The sequence below is a fragment of the Marmota flaviventris genome, chromosome 18, assembly GCF_047511675.1.
Source record: "Marmota flaviventris isolate mMarFla1 chromosome 18, mMarFla1.hap1, whole genome shotgun sequence".
NCBI classification, from domain to species: Eukaryota; Metazoa; Chordata; class Mammalia; order Rodentia; family Sciuridae; genus Marmota; species Marmota flaviventris.
Genome location: NC_092515.1, coordinates 1,950,318 through 1,975,458, shown reverse-complemented (window position 1 = coordinate 1,975,458; position 25,141 = coordinate 1,950,318). Strand labels below are relative to the sequence as shown.

General features: G+C 52.6%; 2 protein-coding genes across 7 annotated transcripts; one reads left to right on the top strand and one right to left on the bottom strand.

Annotated features, from left to right (window-relative positions):
- The first annotated feature begins 1,149 nt into the window (after positions 1 to 1,149).
- Positions 1,150 to 10,617, top strand: Znf865 (zinc finger protein 865). 6 transcript variants are annotated; one of them, XM_071604657.1, is made up of 4 exons: positions 1,150 to 1,249; positions 4,155 to 4,225; positions 6,902 to 7,066; positions 7,241 to 10,617. In XM_071604657.1, the coding sequence occupies exons 3-4, from the start codon at positions 7,055 to 7,057 to the stop codon at positions 10,445 to 10,447; spliced, it is 3,219 nt and encodes a 1,072-aa protein (XP_071460758.1). In that variant the 5' UTR covers positions 1,150 to 1,249; positions 4,155 to 4,225; positions 6,902 to 7,054; the 3' UTR covers positions 10,448 to 10,617. The 6 variants fall into 6 exon arrangements, with proteins under 6 accessions (XP_071460758.1, XP_027776877.2, XP_027776879.2 ...); XM_027921076.2 differs by lacking the exon at positions 4,155 to 4,225; XM_027921078.2 differs by lacking the exon at positions 6,902 to 7,066.
- A 2,649-nt stretch (positions 10,618 to 13,266) lies between these two features.
- Znf784 (zinc finger protein 784) lies at positions 13,267 to 16,232 on the bottom strand. Its single transcript, XM_027921301.2, has 2 exons — positions 16,116 to 16,232; positions 13,267 to 14,913 (listed from the first exon to the last, which is right to left on the bottom strand). The coding sequence occupies exons 1-2, from the start codon at positions 16,191 to 16,193 to the stop codon at positions 14,020 to 14,022; spliced, it is 972 nt and encodes a 323-aa protein (XP_027777102.1). The 5' UTR covers positions 16,194 to 16,232; the 3' UTR covers positions 13,267 to 14,019.
- Positions 16,233 to 25,141: the final 8,909 nt, after the last annotated feature.

Genomic DNA, 25,141 nt, shown 5'->3' with positions numbered 1-25,141 from the left:
TTCGGTAGGGTTTATCAAAAGAAGGGGGGGGGGGGGCTTGGCCGAAGTGCAAGCCTTATTGGGCAGTTAGGGGGCATTAGGGCGGGTCTTAGAAGGTGCAAAGGCTGGGGATGGTTTAAAGAGGTTAAGGTTGGCCAGAAGAAAGAGAATGACTTTCAGAGAATGGGCTAGAGTTTACCTGAGGGATGGGACTAGAGAGAGAGCTTTTGAAAGACAAAGTATTAGAAGTATGACTTAACTGTTAGAAAGTGCTGGGGGGTGGACATGACTAAGGAGAAGGAGGTACCTGAGAGAGGGGGAGCTGAATAGATCTGGGCTTCCCTACTTGAGGTAGGGCTGAGTTGGGAGGTTTATGGAGTTATGTGAGGGGAGCAGTGTCAAGTGTGGTAAAGCTGTGGTTGAGCTCAAGAGACCCTCCTGAAGGGTATTTTCAAACACAGACGCTAGGCCCCACCACATAGGTCTCTTCTACTGAGAGGTTTGGGGCAAGGAGCTGGAGACGGATCCTTGCTACTCAAGAACCACTGGTTCAAGGAGATGCTTTAAGTGTGAGGCATAACCATACATACAAGTTATGAGGGTCGCGCAGCTGTGGGAAAAAGGACAGAACTTAAATCCAAGGGGCAGACACAGTTTAAGAGCCCCCCCCCCCCCCCCCCCCCCCCCCGGTCAGGGCTTCGAAGGGGCGTGGCAGGGCTTGGGAGGGAGGGTGGAGCTCCAGAGCATAGAGTCTTGGAGAGAGGAAAGACGGAGAAACTTGGTGGAGGTGGGGCGAAAGGTACAGGTTTGGGGCGAGGGCGGAGCCTATAAAGATTGCAGCAAGGTAGGCGTGGCTCAAAGTCCGGGGGCGTGGCCAAAGCGTGGGACCGGAGCTCAGGGTGTGCCTTAACCGGATGTCCGCAGCACGTGGGCGGTGCCGGAGGAAGAAGCGGGCACACACAGCGCAGGCGCACCTGACTCCGCTGACCCACCGGAAGCCGCCTAGGCCTTCCCCGCCCTTATCCCCGCGATAGTGCGCAGGCGCATTGCCCCTCCCCGCGCCGCCGCCGCCGCCGCTACCGCCTCCTTCCGTCCTCCACGCCGGCGCCTCGGGAACGGGCGCGACTTCCGCTTCCGGGCGGGCGGCGCGGGGCTGCCGGGGAGGGGGAGGGGGAGGGGGCGGCACTTCCGGTAGGGCCCTCGGGTCTCCCCGGAGCGGCGGAGCCTCCTCCGCCTTCTCGGCCTCCTCCCGGCGGAGACCCCGGCGCCGGTGAGTGACGGGCGCGCGGCCCGGGGGCCCGGGCGGCGGGGGCGGGGGGCTCCGCCCTGGACTGCAGCGGTCCTCAGGACGCCCCCCCAGAACGTCAGTGCTTCTGTGCCGGGCGCTAGCCAGGGCCCCCCCACACACACTGCTCTCCAAAAGGCCGCTCCAGATGTGTCCCGCATGAACGCCCCCTGCTCGGACGGCTGCCAGAGCGCCTTCATTCGTGACGGTCCCCTCACCTGCCAGGCCCCCCACCAATGCTTTCTCTAGGATCTCTTTCACAGAGTTCCCCGTCATTGCTTCTTTTGCAGGGCAGTCCCCCGATGCCACCAGCATTGCTCCTCTTCTAGTGCAGGTGGCTCGTGAACCCTAAAGGACTGCCTCCGAAGAGGGCTGCATTCGTGCTTTGCGACATAACTGCCCCCCACTAACGATGATTACATACATTCCACTCCCAGAGCCCCTTTTGTCGTAAAAATGTTTTCTATTCGGATCAAAATGCTATTTACCCATGTAACCCCTCCTTAATTCCGCTCAAGAATACCCCTTTCAAACACACCCCTCAACGAACAGCTCCCTCTAGCGTTCTCCTTTAATACCCACATCTTCCCTCCTGCCACCCCCCTCCCAGGCCCCCAGCAGAAAAACCTGTCTGCTTAGCACCAGACTCTGCTCCTGCATTCATCCTGGCTTCCTCTGCCTTCAGTACTTCTGCTCTAGAACAGAGCACGGCAGTGGGACGTTCTTAGAATGCTCTCCTTCCCCTAGCCTTAGCCAGTTCTGTAGTCACTTGCAGCCAGCTTGCATGACACTTCCCTGGACTTCCTAGGGAAGGTTCCCTGGCTCCACCAGGGTGCAACACACCTCTTTCTGTAGACATTTGTTGTTCATGGAGTGACTATTCACCCTTCCAGGTCCAGGGCATATAGTTGGGAAGGAGAGAGGTGCAGAGAGTTTTTCGTCTTATGAAGTTTTAAAGTTTAATTAAGGCAGATCAGAAACAAAAAAACAATAAGCAGTATAATGCTGGCTCTCCAGGAGGCTGGTGAGCCTCTTCAGAAGTGAAACCTGAATCATGAGAGGTAATTTAGCAAGGCAAAGATCTTGGTAAACAGCCAGGGGGGACAGGGCACTGTGACCATGGTGAGTAGAGGAGCAGTGGAGGAGGCTAGTGAGGGTGGAGCATGAAAATTGAAGGGAAGAGTGTTGCAGGGAAGGCTGATGGCAGAGAGCCTAGGACACCTCTTCTGGCCCAAGCCCGGAAGGCACATCATTCATTTGTTCACACACACATTTGCAGCTATTTTATGAGTGCCCACTTCACCCTAGAAATGCCACAAGAACAAAACAGGCAAAAATCCCAGTCCATGTGGACTGGATATGCTGTCAAGAGGGCAGACAACTAAAAATCAAAATCCATAGAAATACAAAGTCATATAGTGGGCTAAGGAGACAGAGTTATAGGGCTGGGGTTTTAGGAAGACCTCACCCAAGATTCCCTCACTCTCCAGTAAGCCATAGGACAAAAAGTTAGATTTGGGTGTAAATTCCACTCCTCTGGACAATTGTAGCCCACCACAGGGCTGCTTTTAACACCCTCTCCCCAGGAGCAAATGATTAAGAGGGGCTACTAGGGCTCATAACTTAAAGCACTTTCTCTCTTCAATCACTTTCTCTCTTCCCCTCCTTCATTAATTTAATCAATGAGTACTTATCAAGCCAGGCACTCTTGTTGGTCCTGAGAACAGAGTAGTGAACAAAATGTAAACATTGCTTCTGAGCTGGGTTTGGTGCCTATTATCTCAGTGACTTAGGAGGCTGAAGCAGGAGGATTGCAAGTTCAAGGCCAGCCTCAGCAACTTAGCAAGGTTCTAAGCAACTTGGTGAGAACCTGTCTCAAAAATTAAAAAGGACTGGGGTTGTAGTTCAGTGGTAAAGCACCCCAGGGTTCATTTTCCAGTATCTGCCACCCCCGTTGTTTTTTTTTTTTTTTTCCGCCTCTGCAGTGGCACCAGCTTATGATCCCAGCTACTTGGAAGGCTGAGGCAGGAGGATTTTAGTTTGAGACCATGTGAGCAACTTAGCCAGATCCTGCCTCTATACAAAAAACGTTTTTTTAAAAGGGCTAGGGTTGTAACAGGCGGTTAGAGCAGTTTCCTTACATGCGCAAGGCCCTGGGTTCAATTCCCAGTACTGAAAACAACAACAACAAAATATTGAAAAAAAACCAAACAAAAACAAAAACCACTCTCTCTGGAGAGGGAGACCAGCAAAACAAGACAGGCTGGCAGAACGTGTGGAGCATTAGGTGATGGTGATGGAGGGAGATGAAGCAGTGGGGATGTGGGCCTGGCCGTGGGCTACAGTGGTCACCAAGAGCCAATTTGAGAAGACAAAGTGGAGCAGACAGGAAGGAGGTGAGAGAAGGAGTCAGAGCACTTTGGGCAAGGCAGCAGCCCTGGGCATGGGTGGAGTGGACACACTGGTGTCTGTGGGGGCCTGTGGGGGAGGTGGAGGTCATCCTAAGGTCTCAGTTGTGCTCTGAGTAGAGTCACTGTAGGGTTTTGATTAGAAGAAGGTCATGGTTTGACTCTAGTCCTATCTTTAAATGGGAATAGTAATGTTTATGAGTTTGTTGTGAAGTTGAGACAAGTCACGAGTCAACAAATAATAGAGTTAACAAATGTCAGTGGCTTACCATGGATTGGGTCCACCCAAGAGATTGAGATTAGGTGGCAGGGAGGTGGGTGAAGCAGATCATGTCTCCAGTATACAATGGAATGGGGGCTCCACCGTTGTCTCGGGAAGGTAAAATACTGAAGGCATATGTAGGGAGTCACACCTGCTGTGTGATGTTGGGAGACTAATTTACCTCTTGGTTACTTTCTTAGTTACTTCCTTTGTATTTCAGAGTCAATATGTGTAACCATCTGGGCATGGAGGCGCACACCTGTAATCCCAGCAACCCTGGATGATGAGGCAGTAGGTCCCAAATTCTGGGCCAGCCCGGGCAACTTAGACTCTGTCTCAAAATTTAAAAGTGGAAGTGGTGGGGGAGGATGGGGATGCAGCTCGTTGGTAGAGTCCCCCGGGTTCATTTCCCAGTACCAGAAGGAAAAAACCACCAAATTAATTTAACTTGTCTCATAGGGTGTTTGGGAGGAGGGTTTAGAAGAGTGCTTGGCTGGTGGGAGGCTCTTACCCAGGGCTCCGTGCCTCTGTGCATCACTGTTAGATAACAACAGGCTGGAATTTCATCATGAGCGCTGTGTTGCAGCTGAATAGCTCACAGGTCCTGACATCAGAAAGAACTAGAATCAAGAACCTGGCTTCCCTCTTCCTGGCTATGTGACCTTGGGGGAATAACTCAGCTCCTCAGTTCCCCACTTAGCAGATGGGACCAAGAATGGCGAGACTGTTGTGAGGCACTAAGGACATGGTACACATCAAACTGGGCCAATGTAGATGTGAGCGGTCACAGCTTTCACTGTGGGACCTCTCTCCCCACTATGCCTCTCTGCATAAAGCCCTTCTGTGACACATTTCCCCTCAGAGAGACAATGTGAAGCTCACTGAGTCCTCAGAAAGAGGAAGTATCTTATTTCCCACTGGAAGTCATCTTGAGACTGACCGTTCTCTCCCCACTAACCACCCCCCGCACTGCCCACCTTGCCCTCTGTGCCACAGCACTGTTCCCAGAGCCTGCTGTCTGCTCCCTGGGGAGCAGTCAGCTTGTCCTGCACCTGCTCGCTCCACAGAGCTTCATCAGCTCGGGCGCTCACGGCGGTCCTGTCCCTCTGGGCACTGCTTTGGCTGCATTTCTTCAGCTTTGGTGTGTTGTGGTTTTGTTTTCTTTCACTGCAAAAAGCATTTTCAAATTTCCCTTGTGATTTCTTCACGGACCCTTTGGAGATTTAGGAAGGGGTTTAATTTCTACATATCGGCAAGTATTTGTCAGGTGCCGACCCAGTGTCCATGAGTGCTGTGCTGGGTCCTGGGGTCACATTAGGGAACAAGGTAGGCCAGGTCTGTGCTCTCAGTGAGAGTAGACAGTAAACACACAGCGAGGAGGACATCACCAGCCAGTGGCAGTGACTGGGATGTAGAGAAGAGTGGGATGGTGGCCTGGGAATGCCACCAGAAGGAGGCTCTGAGGAAGAACATTCCAGGCAGAAGGAAAGATCCATGTTGATTTTTTTTTTCCAAGATAGTAGCCAACACCCCCTCCTACCAGGTTCCTTGTGCAGACCTCCCTCATACCCAGAAGGATGTGGAATAAGAGGGAATAAGACTCCTGCCTCCACTCCCAGGACACAGCTTCTAGCTGCTCAGGCCAGTTGCTCCCTTATAGACTGTTGCTCTATGACCTTGAGCAAGTCACTTGGCCCCTCTGTGCCTCTATTTTCTCACCTTTACAATGGAGAGAACAAATATCCCATCTCAGTTTTGGTGGGATTCAGTGATTTAACGGGATAATGTGCTCAGAAAGGTGGGCAGCCTGTGGAAATGCCAGCCAGCCACAGCTGTTAGTAACAGGTAATGTCCACCTTCCCACCACCCCAAGTTGCTCCCCTAAGCCCAGCATTCCTGCACTGAGTGTTTTCTCCTAACCCCTGGGGCCCGACCTAGGTTCTGCCTTTGCTCCTTCTGGAGAGAGATTAAATGGAGAAAGTATGAAGGGCATGGAATGTCAAGCCTTGTCCAAGGACAAGGACACTCAGAGCTGGAGATAAAAATACCGGTGGACAGGGGTTGGAGGAGGCACTCACCTTTTACCTGTGGGAGGAGAGAACCTGCCATGCTGACAAAGGATGAGGGTCTGTGTCTTGGGAGGCCCCTAGGTTCCTAAAGTGGGCTGGACACTGAGCCAGGCCTCAAGGGTAGGGATGATGGGCATGTAGCAGACCCCATGGGCACCTCTCTTATTGGCTCAAAGGCTGGCTGGGTCCTGAGAACTCAGAGCCACTGCAGGAGCCAGTGCTGGGGCGACTGTTCAGACAGGACAGCTGCAGTCTGGGACGTTAAGTACTCCTAGGCAGATGCTGGGAGTGCTTGCTTGAGCTCCCCCAGGTGTGTGATGTCATCAGGGCTGTGTGCAAAGCTCAGGGGACAGATGTGTTCCATTATGTGCTGTGTCAGCCTCTTCAGTCCCCCTGCAGTTCAGGACTTCCAGCCCTGTTTTAAACATGGAGAAAGTGTGGACCCCAGCAGATGGCATTAGACCCCATGTCTTCCCAGTCGCAGGGCCTGTGAGGTGCTGTCTGGATCAGGCTGTCCTCCAGAAACACCAGCACCCTTGCAAGCAGACGCTTCTTCCCACCTTGAATTCCTGGAGAGCCCCTTCCCCAGGACCGCCTCTTCCTGTTCTCTTGCCTTCTCCTGACTTCCCTTTTCTACTCCTAGAAGCAGTAGCGGTAACGACACGTGGTGATACTTTCCATTCATGCCAGCAGCACTTTACCTCGAGAGCTTCCACGTGCCAACACTGCGTCCTCGTAACAGCCCTGTGGCCTAGGGATATGCTCTTCTTCCCCCTTTGGAGATGAGGTGGTCGCTTAGTTAGAAAGTGGCAGGGCTTAGATTTGAACTTGGCATTCTCGCTCCGGAGCCCACTCTCTGAATCACTCTGACAGAGCTGCTGTTACCCTCATTTTACAGAGGCAAGCAAGTCCTGAGGGGACTGAGAACAGAAAGTGGAACCCGAGGTGACAGAGAGTCTTAGAACTGAGATCAGAGGCTCCCCCAGTGCCAGGGGAGCTAGACTGAGAAGGAGAGAATGGACTTGCAGGTGGTGAGGGGGAGGATCTGGAGATGGACTGGGAGGTATGTGAGGTCCCTGGAAAAGCTGGGGAGAGATGGAGGGAAGTGGGAAAGGGAGGGGAGGGCCGGGGCTGGTGCAGTGAGAGGGAAAGTTGGGGGACAAGAGGCTGGATACACAGCTCCCTTTGCTGGCCAGGGGCCTGCTGCCTTTCCTCAGCCCAATCCTCCTCTTTACAGGGTCTCCCTTCTCCCCATCTGCCAGAAATGGAGGCAAACCCGGCAGGCAGCAGCGCCGGGGGTGGTGGGAGCAGCGGCATCGGGGGCGAGGACGGGGTTCATTTCCAGAGCTACCCATTTGACTTCTTGGAATTCCTCAACCACCAGCGCTTCGAGCCCATGGAACTGTACGGGGAGCATGCCAAGGCCGTGGCAGCCCTGCCCTGTGCCCCCGGGCCCCTACCTCAGCCTCCGCCCCAGCCCCCACCTCCCCAATATGACTACCCACCCCAATCTACTTTCAAACCCAAGGCGGAGGCTCCTTCCTCCTCCTCCTCCTCCTCCTCCTCCTCGTCCTCTTCCTCCTCCTCCTCGTCGTCCTCCTCCTCCTCGTCGTCCTCTTCTCAAGCCAAGAAGCCAGATCCGCCCCTGCCACCCGCTTTTGGGGCCCCTCCGCCTCCGCTCTTTGACGCTGCCTTCCCTGCCCCACAGTGGGGCATCGTTGACCTCTCGGGGCACCAGCACCTGTTTGGAAACCTGAAACGAGGAGGGCCTGCTTCTGGGCCGGGGGTAGCACCTGGGCTGGGTGCTCCAGCAGGTGCACCCGGGCCACTTCCAGCCCCCTCGCAGACCCCACCAGGACCCGCCGCAGGGGCGGCCTGCGACCCAACCAAGGATGACAAGGGCTACTTCCGGAGGCTGAAGTACCTGATGGAGAGGCGCTTCCCCTGCGGTGTGTGCCAGAAGTCCTTCAAGCAGTCCTCGCACCTGGTGCAGCACATGCTAGTCCACTCCGGGGAGAGGCCTTACGAATGCGGCGTCTGTGGCCGCACCTACAACCATGTCTCCAGCCTCATACGCCACCGCCGCTGTCACAAGGATGTGCCACCAGCTGCCGGGGGTCCACCACAGCCCGGACCCCCACTCCCTCAACTGGGTCTCCCAGTCCCCACAGCCAGTGCAGCGGCTGCTGTCCCCACCACGGTTTCCTCTGGCCCCCCAGCCACACCTTCCGCGCCTGCCACCTCTGGGGATGCCAACACCGCCCCCACTGCCCCTGCAGGCGTTGGCGTGCCCCCTCCGTCCACTGCGGGTGGTGAGGGCCCGTTTGCCTGCCCACTCTGCTGGAAGGTGTTCAAGAAGCCCAGCCACCTTCACCAGCACCAGATCATCCATACGGGCGAGAAGCCCTTCTCCTGCTCCGTGTGCAGCAAGAGCTTCAACCGGAGAGAGAGCCTCAAGCGGCACGTGAAGACACACTCCGCAGACCTCCTGCGCCTCCCCTGCGGCATTTGCGGCAAGGCCTTCCGGGATGCCTCCTACCTCCTCAAGCACCAGGCGGCCCACGCGGGGGCGGGGAGCCCTCGGCCGGTGTACCCTTGCGACCTGTGTGGCAAGTCCTACTCAGCGCCGCAGAGCCTACTTCGGCACAAGGCTGCCCATGCCCAGCCTGCGGCTTCGGAGGCATCCAAGGACGGTGCTGCCTCTGTCCCGCAGCCCCCACCCACCTTTCCCCCTGGCCCCTACCTCCTGCCCCCGGACCCACCCACCACAGACAGCGAAAAGGCAGCAGCGGCTGCAGCCGCAGTGGTATATGGCGCCGTGCCAGTCCCACTCCTGGGTGCCCATCCGCTGTTGCTTGGTGGGGCAGGGACCAGCGGGGCTGGAAGCTCTGGCACCAGTGTCCCAGGAAAGACTTTCTGCTGCGGCATCTGCGGGCGTGGCTTTGGGCGCCGGGAGACCCTGAAGCGCCATGAGCGCATTCACACTGGAGAGAAGCCCCACCAGTGCCCCGTGTGCGGGAAGAGGTTCCGCGAGTCCTTCCACCTGAGCAAGCATCACGTGGTGCACACCCGCGAGCGGCCCTACAAGTGTGAGCTCTGCGGCAAAGTCTTCGGCTACCCACAGAGCCTTACCCGTCACCGCCAGGTTCACCGGCTGCAGCTGCCCTGTGCCCTGGCCGGGGCCACTGGCCTCCCCACCACCCAGGGTGCGACAGGAGCCTGTGGGCCTGGGGCTTCCGCCGCGTCTGGGGGGCCCTCGGATGGGCTAAGCTACGCCTGCTCAGACTGCGGAGAACACTTCCCAGATCTCTTCCACGTCATGAGCCACAAGGAAGCCCACATGTCAGAGAAGCCTTACGGCTGCGATGCCTGCGGCAAGACCTTTGGCTTCATCGAAAACCTCATGTGGCACAAGCTGGTCCACCAGGCTGCCCCAGAACGCCTGCTCGCACCCACGCCGGGTGGCTCCCAACCCCCTGATGGCTCCAGCGCCACTGATGCAGCCAGCGTGCTGGACAACGGGCTGGCGGGAGAAGTAGGGGCGGCTGTGGCAGCGCTAGCAGGAGTGTCTGGGGGCGAGGACGCTGGTGGGGCTGCAGTAGCCGGGGCCGGTGGAGGTGCCAGTTCGGGTCCTGAACGCTTTAGCTGTGCCACGTGCGGCCAGAGCTTCAAGCATTTCCTGGGCCTAGTGACTCATAAGTATGTGCACCTGGTGCGGCGGACCCTGGGCTGTGGCCTCTGTGGCCAGAGCTTCGCGGGCGCCTATGACTTGCTCCTGCACCGCCGCAGCCATCGGCAGAAGCGGGGTTTCCGCTGTCCGGTGTGTGGGAAGCGCTTCTGGGAGGCAGCTTTGCTGATGCGCCACCAGCGATGCCACACAGAGCAGCGGCCCTATCGCTGTGGTGTGTGTGGCAGAGGTTTCCTGCGCTCATGGTACCTGCGGCAGCATCGCGTGGTGCACACCGGTGAGCGGGCTTTCAAATGTGGCGTGTGCGCCAAGCGCTTTGCACAATCGTCTAGTCTGGCAGAGCATCGGCGGCTGCACGCAGTGGCTCGGCCCCAGCGCTGCGGTGCCTGTGGCAAGACCTTCCGCTACCGCTCCAACCTGCTGGAGCACCAGCGGCTACACTTGGGCGAGCGCGCCTACCGCTGTGAGCACTGTGGCAAGGGCTTCTTTTACTTGAGCTCTGTGCTGCGCCACCAGCGCGCCCATGAGCCCCCGCGGCCCGAGCTACGCTGTCCCGCTTGCCTCAAGGCCTTCAAGGATCCCGGCTACTTCCGTAAGCACTTGGCGGCCCACCAGGGTGGCAGGCCCTTTCGCTGCTCCTCCTGTGGGGAGGGCTTCGCCAACACCTATGGCCTGAAGAAACACCGTCTGGTGCACAAGGCCGAGGGCCTGGGGGGCCCTGGAGCAGGGGCAGGAGCCCTGGGGAAGGACGCCTGACCCCAGAGTTTTGTCTGCCACTCCAGTCAGATGTCCCTTCTTGACTCCTCCCTCCTAGGGCTGCTGATCAGACTCTTCCCCCTCCTTGCTGTCACCTGTCCTTCTGAACTTCAGATGTTTGAGTCTCCTTCAGGGCACATGCCCTACAAATCAAGACTGAATCACTCCCATCCTGGATCTCTGGACCTCCCCTCATTCTGTCAGACACTGAACTGAACCCTCTGTCCAACCCTCTCTTGTAACCCTCACTAGCCACCCCCAGCAGCATTCTGCCCTGGGAGCTCTTTGGTGGAGATTAATCTGAACTGCCTCCCCTTTGGAATCTGGCTGGACAGCAGATATGAGCTGAGTTGGGAGGGCACAAGGGGGGGTCTGGGTGCTCTTGGATGGTGGGGTGGGGGTGGGGTGGCAGACGAAGCTTGTACAGAGCAGAGGACAATAAATCTTATCAACAGGGTGGATGAAGTTTATCTTCAGATCTCAGGGAGAGTGGGGGTTAAGTGTTGGTGAGATGCAAGGCTGAGAACTTTTGTTTCCTTGGGGATTGTGATTCCCAGGCACCCTCTGCCTCACAAGCTGTGTTTCAGCTGGTATTCACTAAGGTTTGGCCACATTCCAAGCATTGGCCCACTGGTTGGGCCAATGAAAGTAAGCAAAACAGGTAGGTTTCTCCTGTCAAGAGCTGGCTGGGGGTACAGACTGCCCTGCATGGCACTTTCAGTGTTTGCTCACTTGCCACCATTTCCTGAAGCCCGTCTTTCAGGTCCCAAGCTGGGGCACTGGGTGAGTTAGACATGGCCCTCACCCTTCAGAAGACAAGAGAACTCCTGTCAGGCATATCACAGCCTCATGTGGACTCAATTTACAGCTCACTCGTAGCACCTGCCTCTCCAGGATAATGATTTGGGGTTTCAAAAGCCCTTTCAGAGAACCATGGTGGTACATGCCTGTAATTCCAGCAACTTGGGAGTCTGAGGCAGGAGGATGACAAGTTCAAGTCTGGCCTGGGCAACTTAGTGAGACCTGTCTCAACAAAATATAAAAAGGGATGGGGATGTAGTTCAATGGTAAAGTACCTCTGGGTTTGTCAACCCCCAGTACCAAAAAACAAACAAACAAACAAAAAAAAACTTATGCAACTCTCATTTTCATACATCACAGAACTGTGTGATATATGTCCTGCAGTACAAGTTTATATAGTCATCCCACTTGTCAGAAGAGGAGCATGGGGTCCTGGAGAACAAAAGAGCTCCAAGGACACCTGGCAAATTCATGGTAGAATTGGGACTCATCTCAGGGTACTTTAATACTGAAACTTGAAGATGAAACAGGGGACACTGTCTGGGCAGGTCTAGTGTGACCCACAAGAAGGCAGCAACCCAGTGTGCCAAGTTCTCATGCTGCAGACCTACCATGAAACAGCCTACAGCAGAGCTCCAGGGCTCCAAGGTCAACTGGAAGTGGAAGTGTCACTGAAGACTGAGAGAGCATGGAGTAGTCACCTTACCAGACTGGGGCAAGTGTTAGAAAAGCTTCCTCGAAAGGAGGGTGAGACCTGAACAGCGGCATAAAGCAACAAGAGCTTGCCAGGTAAAAACATGGGCAAATAATCCCAGGAAGAGGATGGGGTGTATCCAACTAAATCCAGCCATTCTAGAGAATTTAAAATGTAGTATAACTGGAGGTCGGAGTGGGTGTGTGGCTGGATCCTGAAGGGGCTTCAATTCTAAATTGTACAGTTGGGAAGTTTTTTAGGCTAAAGGCTGAAAACTATCAGCAGCCAGTCTGGAAGCAATTCAAACCATTTAGTTTGTGCATTAAAAAACAAAAACTTTGAATGGTTGGGATGTAGCTCAGTGGTAGACCCCTTGGATAGCATGCTCAAGGCCCTGGGTTTGGCTTAGTTAGCAACATTGTGGAATCTAAGGATTTTATGTAAAATCCTTTGATTTTACATAATGTTAACTAATGGAACGTCTGAAAATCTGAAGAATCTATCAAACCCAATCTGCATCCCTGTTGGCACTGAGTGCCATTACCTTCTCCTGAGGTGTGAATGTAAATGCTCCATTTACTCTCAATCCCACCACTCCTTGCTGAATGCCAACACTGAGCCCAAGTGTCAGTTGCCATGTTTCACCTCACAGATACTTTTGCCTTTAAATCTGGCCAAGCAGCTCTGGTAGGTATTTACATTTGTGATCCCTTCTCAAAAGTCACAAGGAGCCGTGGATTGGTGTCAAGTATACAAGTGTCTCCAGTGTTGGAGAATGGAGAAGGTAGGGCCTCAGCTGGGCTGCTGTGCAGTTATCCAGATGTGAGGTCACTGTTGTCTTGGTCTACAAGAATAGTGATGATGAAGTATTCAGATGTCAAAGACACTTAAATGTGCAACATGGGGAGACTGATAAGGGATTAGGTGACGGAGGAAGACCACAGGAACCTGTCCAGGTTCCTGAGATGGGGAGAACAAGTGTTTTCCTGGGGAAATGGGTCAGTTTTGTTAACTCATCTGCAGGCAGTCTTGTGCTGGCTGATTGGGACTGACACTAGTGGTTTATTATCTCCTGAGCATATCAGGGAGTAAGCAAGTGTGCCAGCTGCAGGATCCCTACATTATGCCAGCCTTCCTGAACCCTTCTCCCACACAGAAATAAAAGGTCTGAACAGCCAGTACCTATTCAATCATATTCTAAAGGTGAGAACACAGGCTTGGAAAGTGGTACAGTGCAACTTAAATGTTTATAGAAGACCACAACATGGCCCTGCTCCCCCACTTCCTCAAAGAAGACAACCCAAATACAAGACTGACAAAGAGAAACCCTTCATCAAGTCCTTTAATAGGAATAGACTGGAGGTTTCCCACCTCCAGCTTCCAAGTCCTCTTATTCCACAGTGCCGCCAGAAGGCCATGCTGCCATTAGCTAGTCCTTCCTTGGGACTGCCTGGGACTAGGCAATAAACTGCTTCAAATTCAGAGTGGAGGAAAGTAGAGAAGCCTGAGGCTTCTTTGCAGACATGTTGGACCACAGGCTCTAAGCCTAAAGCTTCAGAAAGGGGCCAGTAAGTGGTGGACATCTTCTGCCTGGGGGTTTGTAGGCAACTCAAGTCCAGTGCAATACAGTGAGGTAGGAAAAGATTCCACCACCATCCACCTTAGGGAGCCCCAAATAGTCCAGCACTCTGCAGAAGGCCTAGACCAGGAACAGTATGGTGGATGAGATTTTCCCACCTTCCACTTGACCCTGGCTCCCCTTTTTTAGAGTCCAGGTTCTGTTACAGGCTACGTTTTGCCCAAGGACAACCTAACAAGAATGCAAACAGGGCAGTGAAATGCTTCCCACGGTATCATGTTCACCTGGGCACACACAGGGCTGCACTACCCCTCCTGTGGCCTCTCACCTAGGTGCAGTGTGGATCTCTGGGAGTCCACAACCTTGGTACTCTCCTTCTGCTCCAACACCAGCAGCTCACTACCTCCCTGCTCTGCCCCTGTCTCTTTCTGCCCACACCCTCCCCTGCAATCTGCCTTCTACTTCCAGAATTATCACCCCCAGTCCTGCTCTCCCAGCCTACTGGTCAACTTCCACCTTCACCTTCACCATTTCCCCATGCCCCTCTTCCAGAGTGCTATCTGTCCCGCACCCACTCCCTGACCCTTCAGCCACCAGTGAGCCCAACTGGCTCCCAGAGTCTCCCAACCCAGGCCCCGGCCCATGGAAGTGGGTGCGCTGGTGCTTGCGGAAGTTGGAGGAGTTGTTGAAAGTGCGATCGCAGAGGGTGCAGCGGAAAGGGCGCTCGCCAGTGTGGATGCGGGCGTGGCCGCTGAGCACCGAGGACTGCGTGAAACCCTTGCCGCAGATGCCGCAGTGATACGGGCGCTCGCCGGTGTGCACCCTCTCGTGGTCTCGCATGTCTGAGGAGCGGCGGAACGGTTTGGCACAGAACCTGCAAGCGAAGGGCTTCCCCACCGCCGCGCCAGCAGCCGCAGCGGCCATCACCACCTCTGACCTCTCCTGCGGCACCCCTGGGCTTGGCTCTCCAGCTGCTGCGGCTTGCGGAGGCCTGCGGGAGGTGCCTGGCTCCAGCCCATGTCGGTGCTGGTGCCGGAGCAGTGGCGCTAAGGCCTTGAAGGCCCGCGGGCACAGCGGGCAGCGGTAGGGCCGCTCCCCCGTGTGTAAGCTGTAGTGAGCACGGAGGCTGGCAGGACCTGGGCAACTGTGACCACACACGTGACACCGGCTTGGGTCCCCACCCTGCCCGCCCCCATCCGCGCCTGCCAGGTGGCCATGTTCATGGAACAGCAGCTCGGAGACCAGTCGGAAGGCAGCTGGACACAAGGCACAGTGGAAAGAACCTGGCTCTGGTGGCTCTGGTACCAGGGAGGTATCTGTGACCTTCACCACCTGGATCTCGATGAGGTCACTTGCGGGTGTGGCGGGGCGGCCATCATCAGGTGCCAGGACCTGGTAGGGGGAGAAGAACAAGGAGCCTGTGGACCCTGCCTGGAGACCGCCCCAGAAGCCCCCACTTACTTAAATGTCTGCTTCACTGCAGGCCACGGCTCCCTCTCCTTCTAGGTCATTACCAAGTCCCAGGATGCCACCCCATGCCCTCAGCTCTTCCCTCTTGCCTAAAATATATCAAGGACCCAGCCACCTCTCCTCCACCCAAGCTCAAACCCCTGTCCTACTTCCATAGCTGAAAGAGCCTCCTAGAGGGAATCTGTTCCCACTTCTTCCCCTTATAATCCACCTCTCTTGAGCAGCCTGAATGGGCTCTTGAAAATGTAAATCAGATAAAGCCACTTTCCACTCAAAACCCTCCCATGGCTCCAAATGCAATTAAAACCCCCAATCCTTGCTATAGTAGCCACCCTGATCTGACTCCTGCTTATCTCTCTGACCCCAATGTAAACAGAAGCCGGCACCCAGCTGACTTCTGTCATCTAAATTTAGCTCCCCAACTCCCACTCTATCAGCTCACTTTTTATTTCCTTTATAGAATGTATCACCAAAAAAAAAAAAAATCTCATTTATAGTCTCTCTCCTCTCATAGGATGGCAAGCTACAAGAGAACACAATCCTTGTCTGTCTTGGTCACCTCTGTTATAGACCCTGAACAAGCAGCTCAGTAAATGTTTGTTGAATTAATGAATGTCCCCAGTTACTCTCCAGTCCTGAATGAGGGGGGAACAAGGAGGAGGTTCCAAAGTCATCTGGGACACCCATTTCTCCCCACAAATCTTCCCATGGGCATTGAGAGGCATCACTTGCAGAATCATCCTTTCACCCCTACATAGTGACCTGGTCATTACCCCTCTTTCAGGGTCACCTTTTCAACCTTCCAGCCAAGTTGACTAGCCCTAGAATTTCCCGAAGACCCCACCCCTATGAAGGTACCACCCTAATTATGCAAACGAATCCCTGGGATTCCTCACCATGACCCAATCCTGCACCACAGACAACCCCTGTCGCCAGGCCCCGCCTCCTCTAGGCCACTCCCTCGAATCCCATAGGCGCCTCCCTAGGCCCCGCCCCAGCGAAACCCCAAAAGCCCCGCCCCCAGGCCCTGATTCCACCCCCGCCAACCTTCATAGGCCCCGCCCCCTACCCTGCGACCTCCCCCGCCTCGAGGCACCCCGCCCAGGCCCATTCATCGAGCCCACCAGGTCCGGCGGCTCCAGGGATCGCGACTCTGGGATCGGTGAGCTCGGACTCGGGTGCTCCGGGCGCGCAGCGGCCATCTTGTGCCCAAGCCCCGTCCCCGAGGCCAATGGTCGCTCTCCAAGGGGGTGGGGCTTGGGCCGGCGTCAGAGGTTCTGCGCCGGCGCACTGCACGGTGGAGAGGGGCGTGGCTGGGGCGGGGCTCGGGCCGCTCTTCTGCTTGCGGGTCGGGGCCGGCGCGGAGACAGGCGGCTGGGTGGAGAGAGGCGGCGTGGCGCGGAGGGCGGCCGGGTGGCGCGGAGGGCGGCCGGGGTCCTTGCTCGCGCAGGCGAGGCGTCCAGACGGGCCTTTCCACTGCGCTGGCCGAGCCGGGCTTGCTCGGGAGCCTCGCAGGTGAAGAACTCGTGTCGTTGTCGCGGTCGCCCTCTCTGCGGGGCGTGAGGACGCCGGGTGCGGAGTTTGTGAATCGAAGGCGTTCTCAAAGTCGGTGTCGAGAACGAGTCTCGGTGAACCGCAGCCTCGCCGGTGCCGAGAGGAAGCCGGCCTGTGTGGGAGCCGCGCTCGGGGGCAGGGCGACGGCAGCACCAAGGACAGGGCTCCTCGCGCCGCCTGCGGTCCTCCAGCCTCCTGGCTGCGGTCCGAGTTCGTCACTGCACTTCTCTGGACACTCCCCTTTCTCCTGGACGGGACTGCAGCCCTGGGAGAAAAGAGACGTAGAAGAACCGTGAGACGCTCAAGTGTTTCCTTGGCAGGGCAGGAGACCCAAAACATGACCGTCGCTCCCAAGTTTGCAGTTCCTTCGGGGAACATGATAAGGTTGCTTTTTAAAAAACAAAAAGAAAAAAAAATATATATATATTTATTAGTTTTTTAGGTGGACACGATGTCTTTATTTATTTCCTTAATGTGGTGCTAAGGATGGAACCCAGTGCCTCCTGCGTGCTAGGCGAGCGCTCTGCCACTAGCCCCAGCCCAGGGTTACATTTTTCTTTGAAGTTAAATGTAGTCGTTGACTTGTAGGTGAAAGTGTTGCGTGACCCCTTCAGTACACATGAAGAACCATAGAGCGACCCACAGTCTTCCATTCTTACTGGTTTGGGCAGAGATTGTTGGTCAAAGTCAAGTTTGCATCAGCCCGGGCTCCAGAGTGACTAATGAACACAAAGCTGGTGCCTTGGATATATAATGTTTACAGCAAGCATGTGTTGTGTTAAGCCACTGAATTTTAAGATGGTCCTGTAGCGAACTCTGCCTTGATCCAGGTCCTCAAGATGATAAGCACACATTCTACCACAGTCCCAGATAGGTAACCTTTAAAATAAACTTTTATTAATTTCTTTGATCTTTGGGCTTATTTATTGCTGCAGCATAACCTATCTCAACTGATACATAAAGTCTTTTATATTTATTTTGTTATGAACTACTTCTGCATAGGAAAGAATACAGAATAATATAATTCTTCATACTCAACAAAACAACATTTAAAATATACAAAACACATACAGCCTGAGGTCTCTGTGTACCTCAACATTCATTCTTTCTCTTGCCTTGCCTGGGGTTATTAGATTTTGCATCTACTGTTCATCATTCTCATGCATGATTGGGTTTTTTTGTTGTTGTAATTTTGAGACAATCTCACTAAGTTGCTTAGGGCCTCACTAAATTGCTGAGGCTGGTCTTGAACTTGTGATCCTCCTGTCTCAGCCTCCCATGCTGCTGAGATGACAGGTGGGTGCCACCACACCAGGTTCATGCATGTATTTTTAAAATTTTTGCTACAGGTATGCAAAGATATGAAATTGTTCTACATGTTTTAAAATTTTATAATAAATCATGTAACTTCAGTGCAAACTCTAACTCCCCCAGCCTTGGCATTGTTTTCGTGTCTACATTAATACGTGCAGTTTAATTGCTCATTGGCAACACCCACTGACAGTTATATTATCTTCATCTAGTTTACCTACATCATCTACATTACCTTCATCTAGTCCCTGTTGGTGAACATTGGGTTGGTCCAAATTTTTATTATTACAAACAACACTGCCACACTGTTGTTGCTCATGTCTTCTTGAACCCAAAGGGAGTTTTCTCTAATAATACTCCTGGGGATTGCAGTTGTAGCTCAGTGGTAAAGTGCATGCCTAGCACGCCCAGACCCTGTGTTCTATCACAAACAACAGTGCCACAAACAACAACAACCAAATTTGCAAGATACAGATTATACACCTGGGAGCTGAATTGCTGGATCGAGAAATTTGAATCACTGGTGGAGATATAATGAGTCCATGACTCAGTGTCGGGAAATCTTAGGTAAGACATTTAATAATACCATGGTTGCATTATGACTTTCATGGGCCCTGGAAACTGTCTTTTTGGTCCTTTTGATCCTAAAATACATTACAAATTTAATTTCATGAGTACATTGGTATGCAGATGAACATAACTGAGAAAGGATTATGTTTTTCTTTTGAGTGCTTTTGAAATGGGGTATCAATATATTGCCTGGTCCTGTCTCAAACTTCTGGGTTCAAGAGATCCCTGACCTCAGTCTCCCAAGTAGCAGGAACTACAGATGTGCACCATCATGCCTGATTTTCTTGTAACATAAAAATAAATTAAACCATGTTTGTGAGCCTGGTGCAGTGTTGCATACTTGCAATCCCAGTGGCTTGGGAGGCTAGGCAGGAGGACCTTGAGTTCAAAGCCAGCCTCAGCAGAAGGGAGGCACTAAGCAATTCAGTGAGACCCTGTCTCTAAATAAAATACCAAATAGGGCTGGGGATGTGGCTCAGTGGTCAGATGCCCCTGAGTTCGATTCCTGGTACCAAAACCAAAACCAAACCAACCAACCAAACAAACAAACAAACAAACAAAAACATGTTTTGAGTCCCTAAGAGAGTATGATAGGCTCTAGGCACTTTGTGTACCTGTTGAGTCTAATAGATAAGTAGCCCTTTCTCTCAGTTTCCTAATTTACAAAGATAAGGTTATACATTACATGGTTGCTACAATGATGAAGAAATCTTTAACATGTTTGGCATAGTGTATAATACAAAGTAGGTGCCATGTGTTAGCTAGGATTAAGCTAGAATTATTTCTACCAATTTACATTCTCACTGGCCATGCCTGGAGGCCCCCCCTTTGTGGACATCCATACCAACGACTAGTTGAACAAACTTTTAAATGTTTGCCATTCTGTGGTGTTAAGTGGTTCCTCATTGAGAATCTCTTTGTCAAATGAGAATTGTTCTCTGCTTTCCTATTCTTGAGAGCCAGAATGATTTCATTTCTGCGTCCACAGAGAAGGCGTATAGATGCCCCAGTGTGTGTTACTGAGTGAATGGATTTTTGCAATAAAGATTTGTTTACTGGACCTTGAGGTCACTAAATATGAGAAGAGCAAAGCATGGTTCAATGGAATGACCGTAAGTTTTCAAAGATGGCAAACCTAGGTCCGGATCTGTGGATTCATTTGCTGTGCGACTTTGGGCGCGTGGGTTTCCTCTCAGTGTCCAACTGACTTTGCAGAGTGAACACTGAACACCCTTTGGCAGGGTTTATGGTAAGCGCACCACAGACCGGGAACACCAAGGTCCAGCCTAAATCCTGGAGGCAGCTGGTGCTGAATAATTTTGGGTTTCTTCCTTCCTTCCTGTTGCCTGTCTGCGAGGCTGTTGGGGCTGGCATGGCACTGACAGCCTGCTGCACAACCTGACGCTACATGGAATCACTAGAACATGGAATAAAGAGTCCTGTTTTGGGATCAGAGGTGTGGGGTCCTGTCTTGCTTCTTTGTCTCACTTTCTGACTGTGAAATACGGTGCCTGTCACCTCTCCTCACTGGTTCTGGACTCCTTGCCTCAAAAACTTTTTTTTTTTTTTTTTTTTTTGGTACTGGGGATTGAACCCAGGGATGCTCCACACTTGGGCTATATCCACAACCCTTTGTATTTTATTTAACTTTGAGTCAGAGTTTCTCTGAGTTGCTAAGGCTGATTCAACCTCACCATCCTCTTGCCTCAGCCTCCTCAGCCACTGGGATTATAGGCATGCACTACTGTGCCTGGCTTGTCTCTTACAACCATATGGCCCACAGGTCCCACTCCCAGTCATGTGTCCAAGAAATAAATGCACAGGTTTCCACAACAGTTTCATAATCAGAAGCTTATAACTGCATTTTTCATAACAGTCAAAGTGCAGGAACAACTCAAATGTCCATCGCACTGACAAATGAATGAACAAAATGTAGTATATCCATACATAAAATACTATTTGACCATGAAAAGAAATGAAGTACTGGGGCTGAAGTACTGTGGCTCAGCCATAAAGTGCTCGCTTAGCATGTGCAAGGCCCTGGGTTTGCTCCTCAGAACCACATAAAAATAAGTAAATAAAACAAAGGTATTGTGTCCAACTACAACTAAAAAAAAATATATAAGAAAATTAAAAAAAATAAATGAAGTACTGATACCTGCTATATTATGGATGAGATTGAAGACCTTAAGTGAGCTGGGCAAGGTGGCCCACACCTGTGATCCTAACAGGTGGGGAGGCTGAGGCAGGAGGATCATGAGTTCAAAGCCAGCCTCAGCAACTTACAAGCTCCTAAGCAACTCAGTGAGACCCTGTTTCTAAATAAAAATAAAAAGGGCAGAGGATGTGGCTTAGTGGCTAAGGCCCCTTGGTTTAGCTTATTCCCTGGTACCAAAAACAAAAACAAAACAAAAAAACACATTAAATGAAATAAGCCAGACAGAAAAGGTCATATAGTATATGATTCCATTCACACCACACATCTTCTAGACATGGAAATCTACAGGAACAAAACAGATTAGTTTCCTTAGGACCAGGTTGTGAGTGACTGGAGGGAGGGAGGGATGGAGGGAGGGAGGGTGTGCAGGGGATGAACATGTTCTAGACTGAACATGGTGATACATGCACATATCGGCAACTTGGGGAAAGTGGTGTTTCCTCTAGGGTCCACCTGACATCTTCAAATTGGGCACCACAATACCATTGTGGCAGGGTTGTGGTGAGAATGGTTATGGTGATGAATACACTCATAACCATGGAATTGTGGGATTAAGATGGATTAACTCGGGGCTGGGATTTGACTCAAGTGGTAGCGTGCTTGCCTCACAAACATGAAGCACTGGGTTCGATCCTCAGCACCACATAAAAATAAATAAGTGAAATAAAGGCATGCTGTCTATATACAACTAAAAATAAATATTTTTAAAAAATGGATTAACTCTATGGTATGTGGATCATACATCGATAAAGATGCTTTTTAATATGACTGGCTTTCAGGATTAAAGTGTAGATGATATTTAAAAGTTATAAACTTACACATTATCCCAGCTACTTCAGAAACTGAGGCAGGAGGAAGGCAGGTTTGAAGCTACCCTGGGAAAACCTAGCCAGACCCTGTCTCCACATAACATAAAAAGACCTGGACTGTACTTCTGTGGTGGAGTGCTGCCTAGCTTGTGCAAGGCCCTGGGCTGGAACCAAAACCCACAGCACAACAAACAACCTCCAAGGTATGTATATGGGTATTCACTGTGCAAGTCTTTCATCTGTTCTCTGAACATTCTCATAATAAAATGTTGGTATTGTGAGACTGTAGTCAATATTTAAAATCTGATTTTTTAAAACCCCCAATTCATGGCTCATTCATGTCAGAGTGCAAATTCTTTGAAGTCAGAGACCACATCTTTATCATTCCTTCTGTAGCTACAGCACACACACACACACACACACACACACACACACACGAGTGTCTGGGTATTTCAGGTATTCAATAAACATTTTTTATTGAATTTTTTTATTTTTTATTTTTGTAATTTCATGACAGTAGAATGTTCAATATACATATTTTAATTAATTAATACATAAATGTAAATGTCTAACTGTGAAAAAGACATAAGTGCACTGACTGTGAAGAGAACAGATGCGGGAATCAGTAGCCCGTGATGATGGCAGCCTCAAGGCCTGAGCCAGTAGTAAGCCTCCAGGAGGTCACCCTCAGGCCTTCCTGTTTGGGTCTCTGAGTGGCCTGTCAATGAGGCTAACTGAGGTTTATTGTGAGCACCAGAGGCAGATCAGGGTTTGCTTACCACAAAGGAATATCTTGTCTCTCAACTTTCATTCTGACATTTCTAGGGACAGACAGGAGAGCAAGAAAACCCAGTTACACAGATGGGGGAAATGAGGCCCAGCACAGGGAAGGAGCTCACTGAAAACCAGTCAGTCAGCAAAACCTGACTGCCCCTGAAAGACAGGAATGAAGAGATAGATTAAGAAAAAGTACAAAACAACACATACCCATGAGCACTCAGTATGAGAAAAGAAATCCCAATTGATTAAAGGACAATAATTATACGCAAACCCCAATTTTTTTTATTTGTAGATGGACACAATATCTTTATTTTTATTTATTTATTTTTTGTGGTGCTGGTGTAAGGGTAAAAGAAATTGAAGTTAAAGCGTAAAAGTTAAAGGGTAAAAGACCGGGTGTTGTAAAGTTTCTAAGCTGCAAGGTCTGAGTTAAAATGTAAAGGATTAGGTATTGTTAGGTTTCTATGTTACCTGCAAAACCTGAAATCCCTGTAGCTGTTAGGACAATACTGGAATTGCCCAGTAAATATTCCCACTGACTCCCTGGTTGTCCAATAACTAGGTACTCTGTGTAACTGGTCACGTAGTCCTTTAGGCCCTAAAACCAATCAGTTTGAATGTGTGCCCCGTTTAGAAATGACCTATCACTCCAGCCTGACCTGTTCCTGCCAATGAATGAACTAATCATGTTTAGGAGTTGTTGTTTGATTTTCCCGCGGTGTATAATGATTTGTTAAAGGAGACTGTGATGTATGTAAAACCCCCGCCCTCCCCAAAAAGTGTACTTAAGCAGTGCTCAGCCCCTGCTCGGGGCTCTGGGCTGCTTTCCCTTCTTGAGTGGGCACGGAGCCCCAGCATGCTGGTTCAATAAATCCCCTTCTGCCAATTGCATGAGTGGTCACTTGGTGGTCTCTTTCTCCGACGTTTCGCGGGACCCTTACACTGGGGATCAAACTCGGGGTCTCACACATGCAAGGCAAGCGCTCTACCGCTGAGGTACAAACCCAGCCCACAAAACTCAAATTTTTCTTAATATTTTTTAGTAGTTGTACATAATAACTTTTATTTTCATGTGGTGCTGAGGATCGAACCCAGAGCCTTGCACATAGGAGGCGAGCGCTCTACCTCTGAGCCACAACCCCAGCCCCCCCTGTGCATGAAATTCTGGGTTCTATCCCTATCACTGTCTACGGGTATGTTTTATTTATTTATTTTTTCAATGTTTTAAAATGTTTTGTTTTAAATTTATTTTATACACACACATTTATTTTGGATAATGTAGTAAAATTCTTATGTCAGGCTCATAACTTGTAGTTTCGGCGCTGCTGTCAAGTTGGGGGACATCCTGATCAAGGTTCTCTCATGTATGAATTAGCGGGGCTCAGGTGGTTGTTTGGGGTACCGGGGATGGGACTCGCGGGCCTGGGCCTCTGAGCCCAGCCCTACTTGCTGTTTTATCTACCGGCAGGGCCTCACGGTTGCCGAGCGCCTGCCCTTGCACGGGCTGGCTCTGCAGGCGACCCTCCTGCCTCAGCGTCCTGGGCCACTGGGACCACAGGCGTGCGCCAGGGCAGGCCGGGCTCGGGCTGCCCCCAGCGCAGGGCCCTGTGGCCGGCGCTGTCCCCGTCCTAACTCTGCGCCTGTCCTCAGACAGGAGGGCGCCGAGGCCGAGAACCGAGCGCCCAGGACCGGGCTCGGGCTCAGGGGGCCGAGAGCCCTCAGGCCTTGAAGGGAAGGCGCGGAGCGAGGGCGGGCGGCGAGGACGGAGGCGGGAGAGCAGCAGTTCCCCACGGAGTCTGTTCCTCAGCGCTGACAAGGGAAGGCCCTGCCTCTGTGGCCGAGAGAGGCCACCGGGCGTGGGCCCCGGAGGCAGAGCGGGCTGAGGGTGCGGCCGGCAGGAGGCCGGTGCGCCTTCCTCAAAGGCCCCGGGGCGGGAAGGCGCAGCTCTCCCCTGACGATGGCCGTCCAGACGCCAAGCCGGGCCCTCATTTCCCCGGTCTGTGGGAGGGAGGGAGGCTTCCCGGCCCAGGCACGAAGGGACAGGCAGGAGACGCCTCTGGCAGCCATCACTGAGACCCACTGGGGAGTGGAGGTGCAGCGCCAGGCACAGCGGCCCGTCCTCTGCGCCGCCGGTTTCCCGCCGGAGCACGGGGCGAAGGGCCCAAACGCTCGCCGTTTCCTCCGCAGAAGGTTCGGCCCCGCCCTCGCCGGCTCCTTTCTGTCGGGCGGCCCAGAGGGGCGGCCCCGATAACGGGTCTGAGGGGCGCAGGGGGCCGACCGCTCCCAAACCCAAGAGCTCGGAGGGGAGCAGATGTCATAAGCGGGGGAGGTCGGCGGGTCGGCGGCAGGTAGCAGGGACGGGGCGGGAGGCCACGAGAGGACGCGTAGGGGCGAGGACCCTGGAGAGGCAGGGCGCGGCTAGAAGGGCCACCCTGCGCAGGGCGAGAGGAGGTGAGGGAGGGCATGGGCTCCGAAGGCGGGAACCCAAGCCCAGGCTCGTTGGATGCAGGCCTTGGCGTTGGCGGCTTCCATCTCTGTCCATCGCTACCTGTGTGTCCTGGAGCTGGGAACTCCCTCTTCGCATCCTGTTGTCACTCGTGAAACAGAAATGATTCAGTTACCGTTCAAGGGAAAGAAACAAGCACAGTGCCTTTGCACGGATGCTGTGGAACACGTGGGGACGAGTGCAGGTTACATTTTCGCCTCTTGAAATCGTTTCTGCACGTCTGAACTTATTCTCGGGGTCTCCCATTCTCCCACACCCCTCCCCAACCTCGGAACTTAACTCTTTGTCTCCTGGGTGGCAGTGAAGCCAGATTTAAAATTAGGTCGTCAGTGTAGTTAGGTAAATGGGGTCTAATATCGAGTGAAATCTGAAATGGAGGCCATGTTGAGAATGAATTTCCGG

Bases quoted from the DNA above. Each gene is read 5' to 3' on its own strand.
- Znf865 (XM_027921075.3), top strand. From the start codon at position 3,555: ATGGTGATGGAGGGAGATGAAGCAGTGGGGATGTGGGCCTGGCCGTGG. The intron at 3,661-4,154 runs GTGAGAGAAGGA...TTTGTATTTCAG, and splicing joins GTGGAGCAGACAGGAAGGAG to AGTCAATATGTGTAACCATC. The intron at 4,226-7,240 runs GTAGGTCCCAAA...TCCTCTTTACAG, and splicing joins CAACCCTGGATGATGAGGCA to GGTCTCCCTTCTCCCCATCT.
- Znf784 (XM_027921301.2), bottom strand. From the start codon at position 16,193: ATGGCCGCTGCGCGCCCGGAGCACCCGAGTCCGAGCTCACCGATCCCA. The intron at 14,914-16,115 runs GTGGGCTCGATG...TCCCCCTACCAG, and splicing joins CCCTGGAGCCGCCGGACCTG to GTCCTGGCACCTGATGATGG.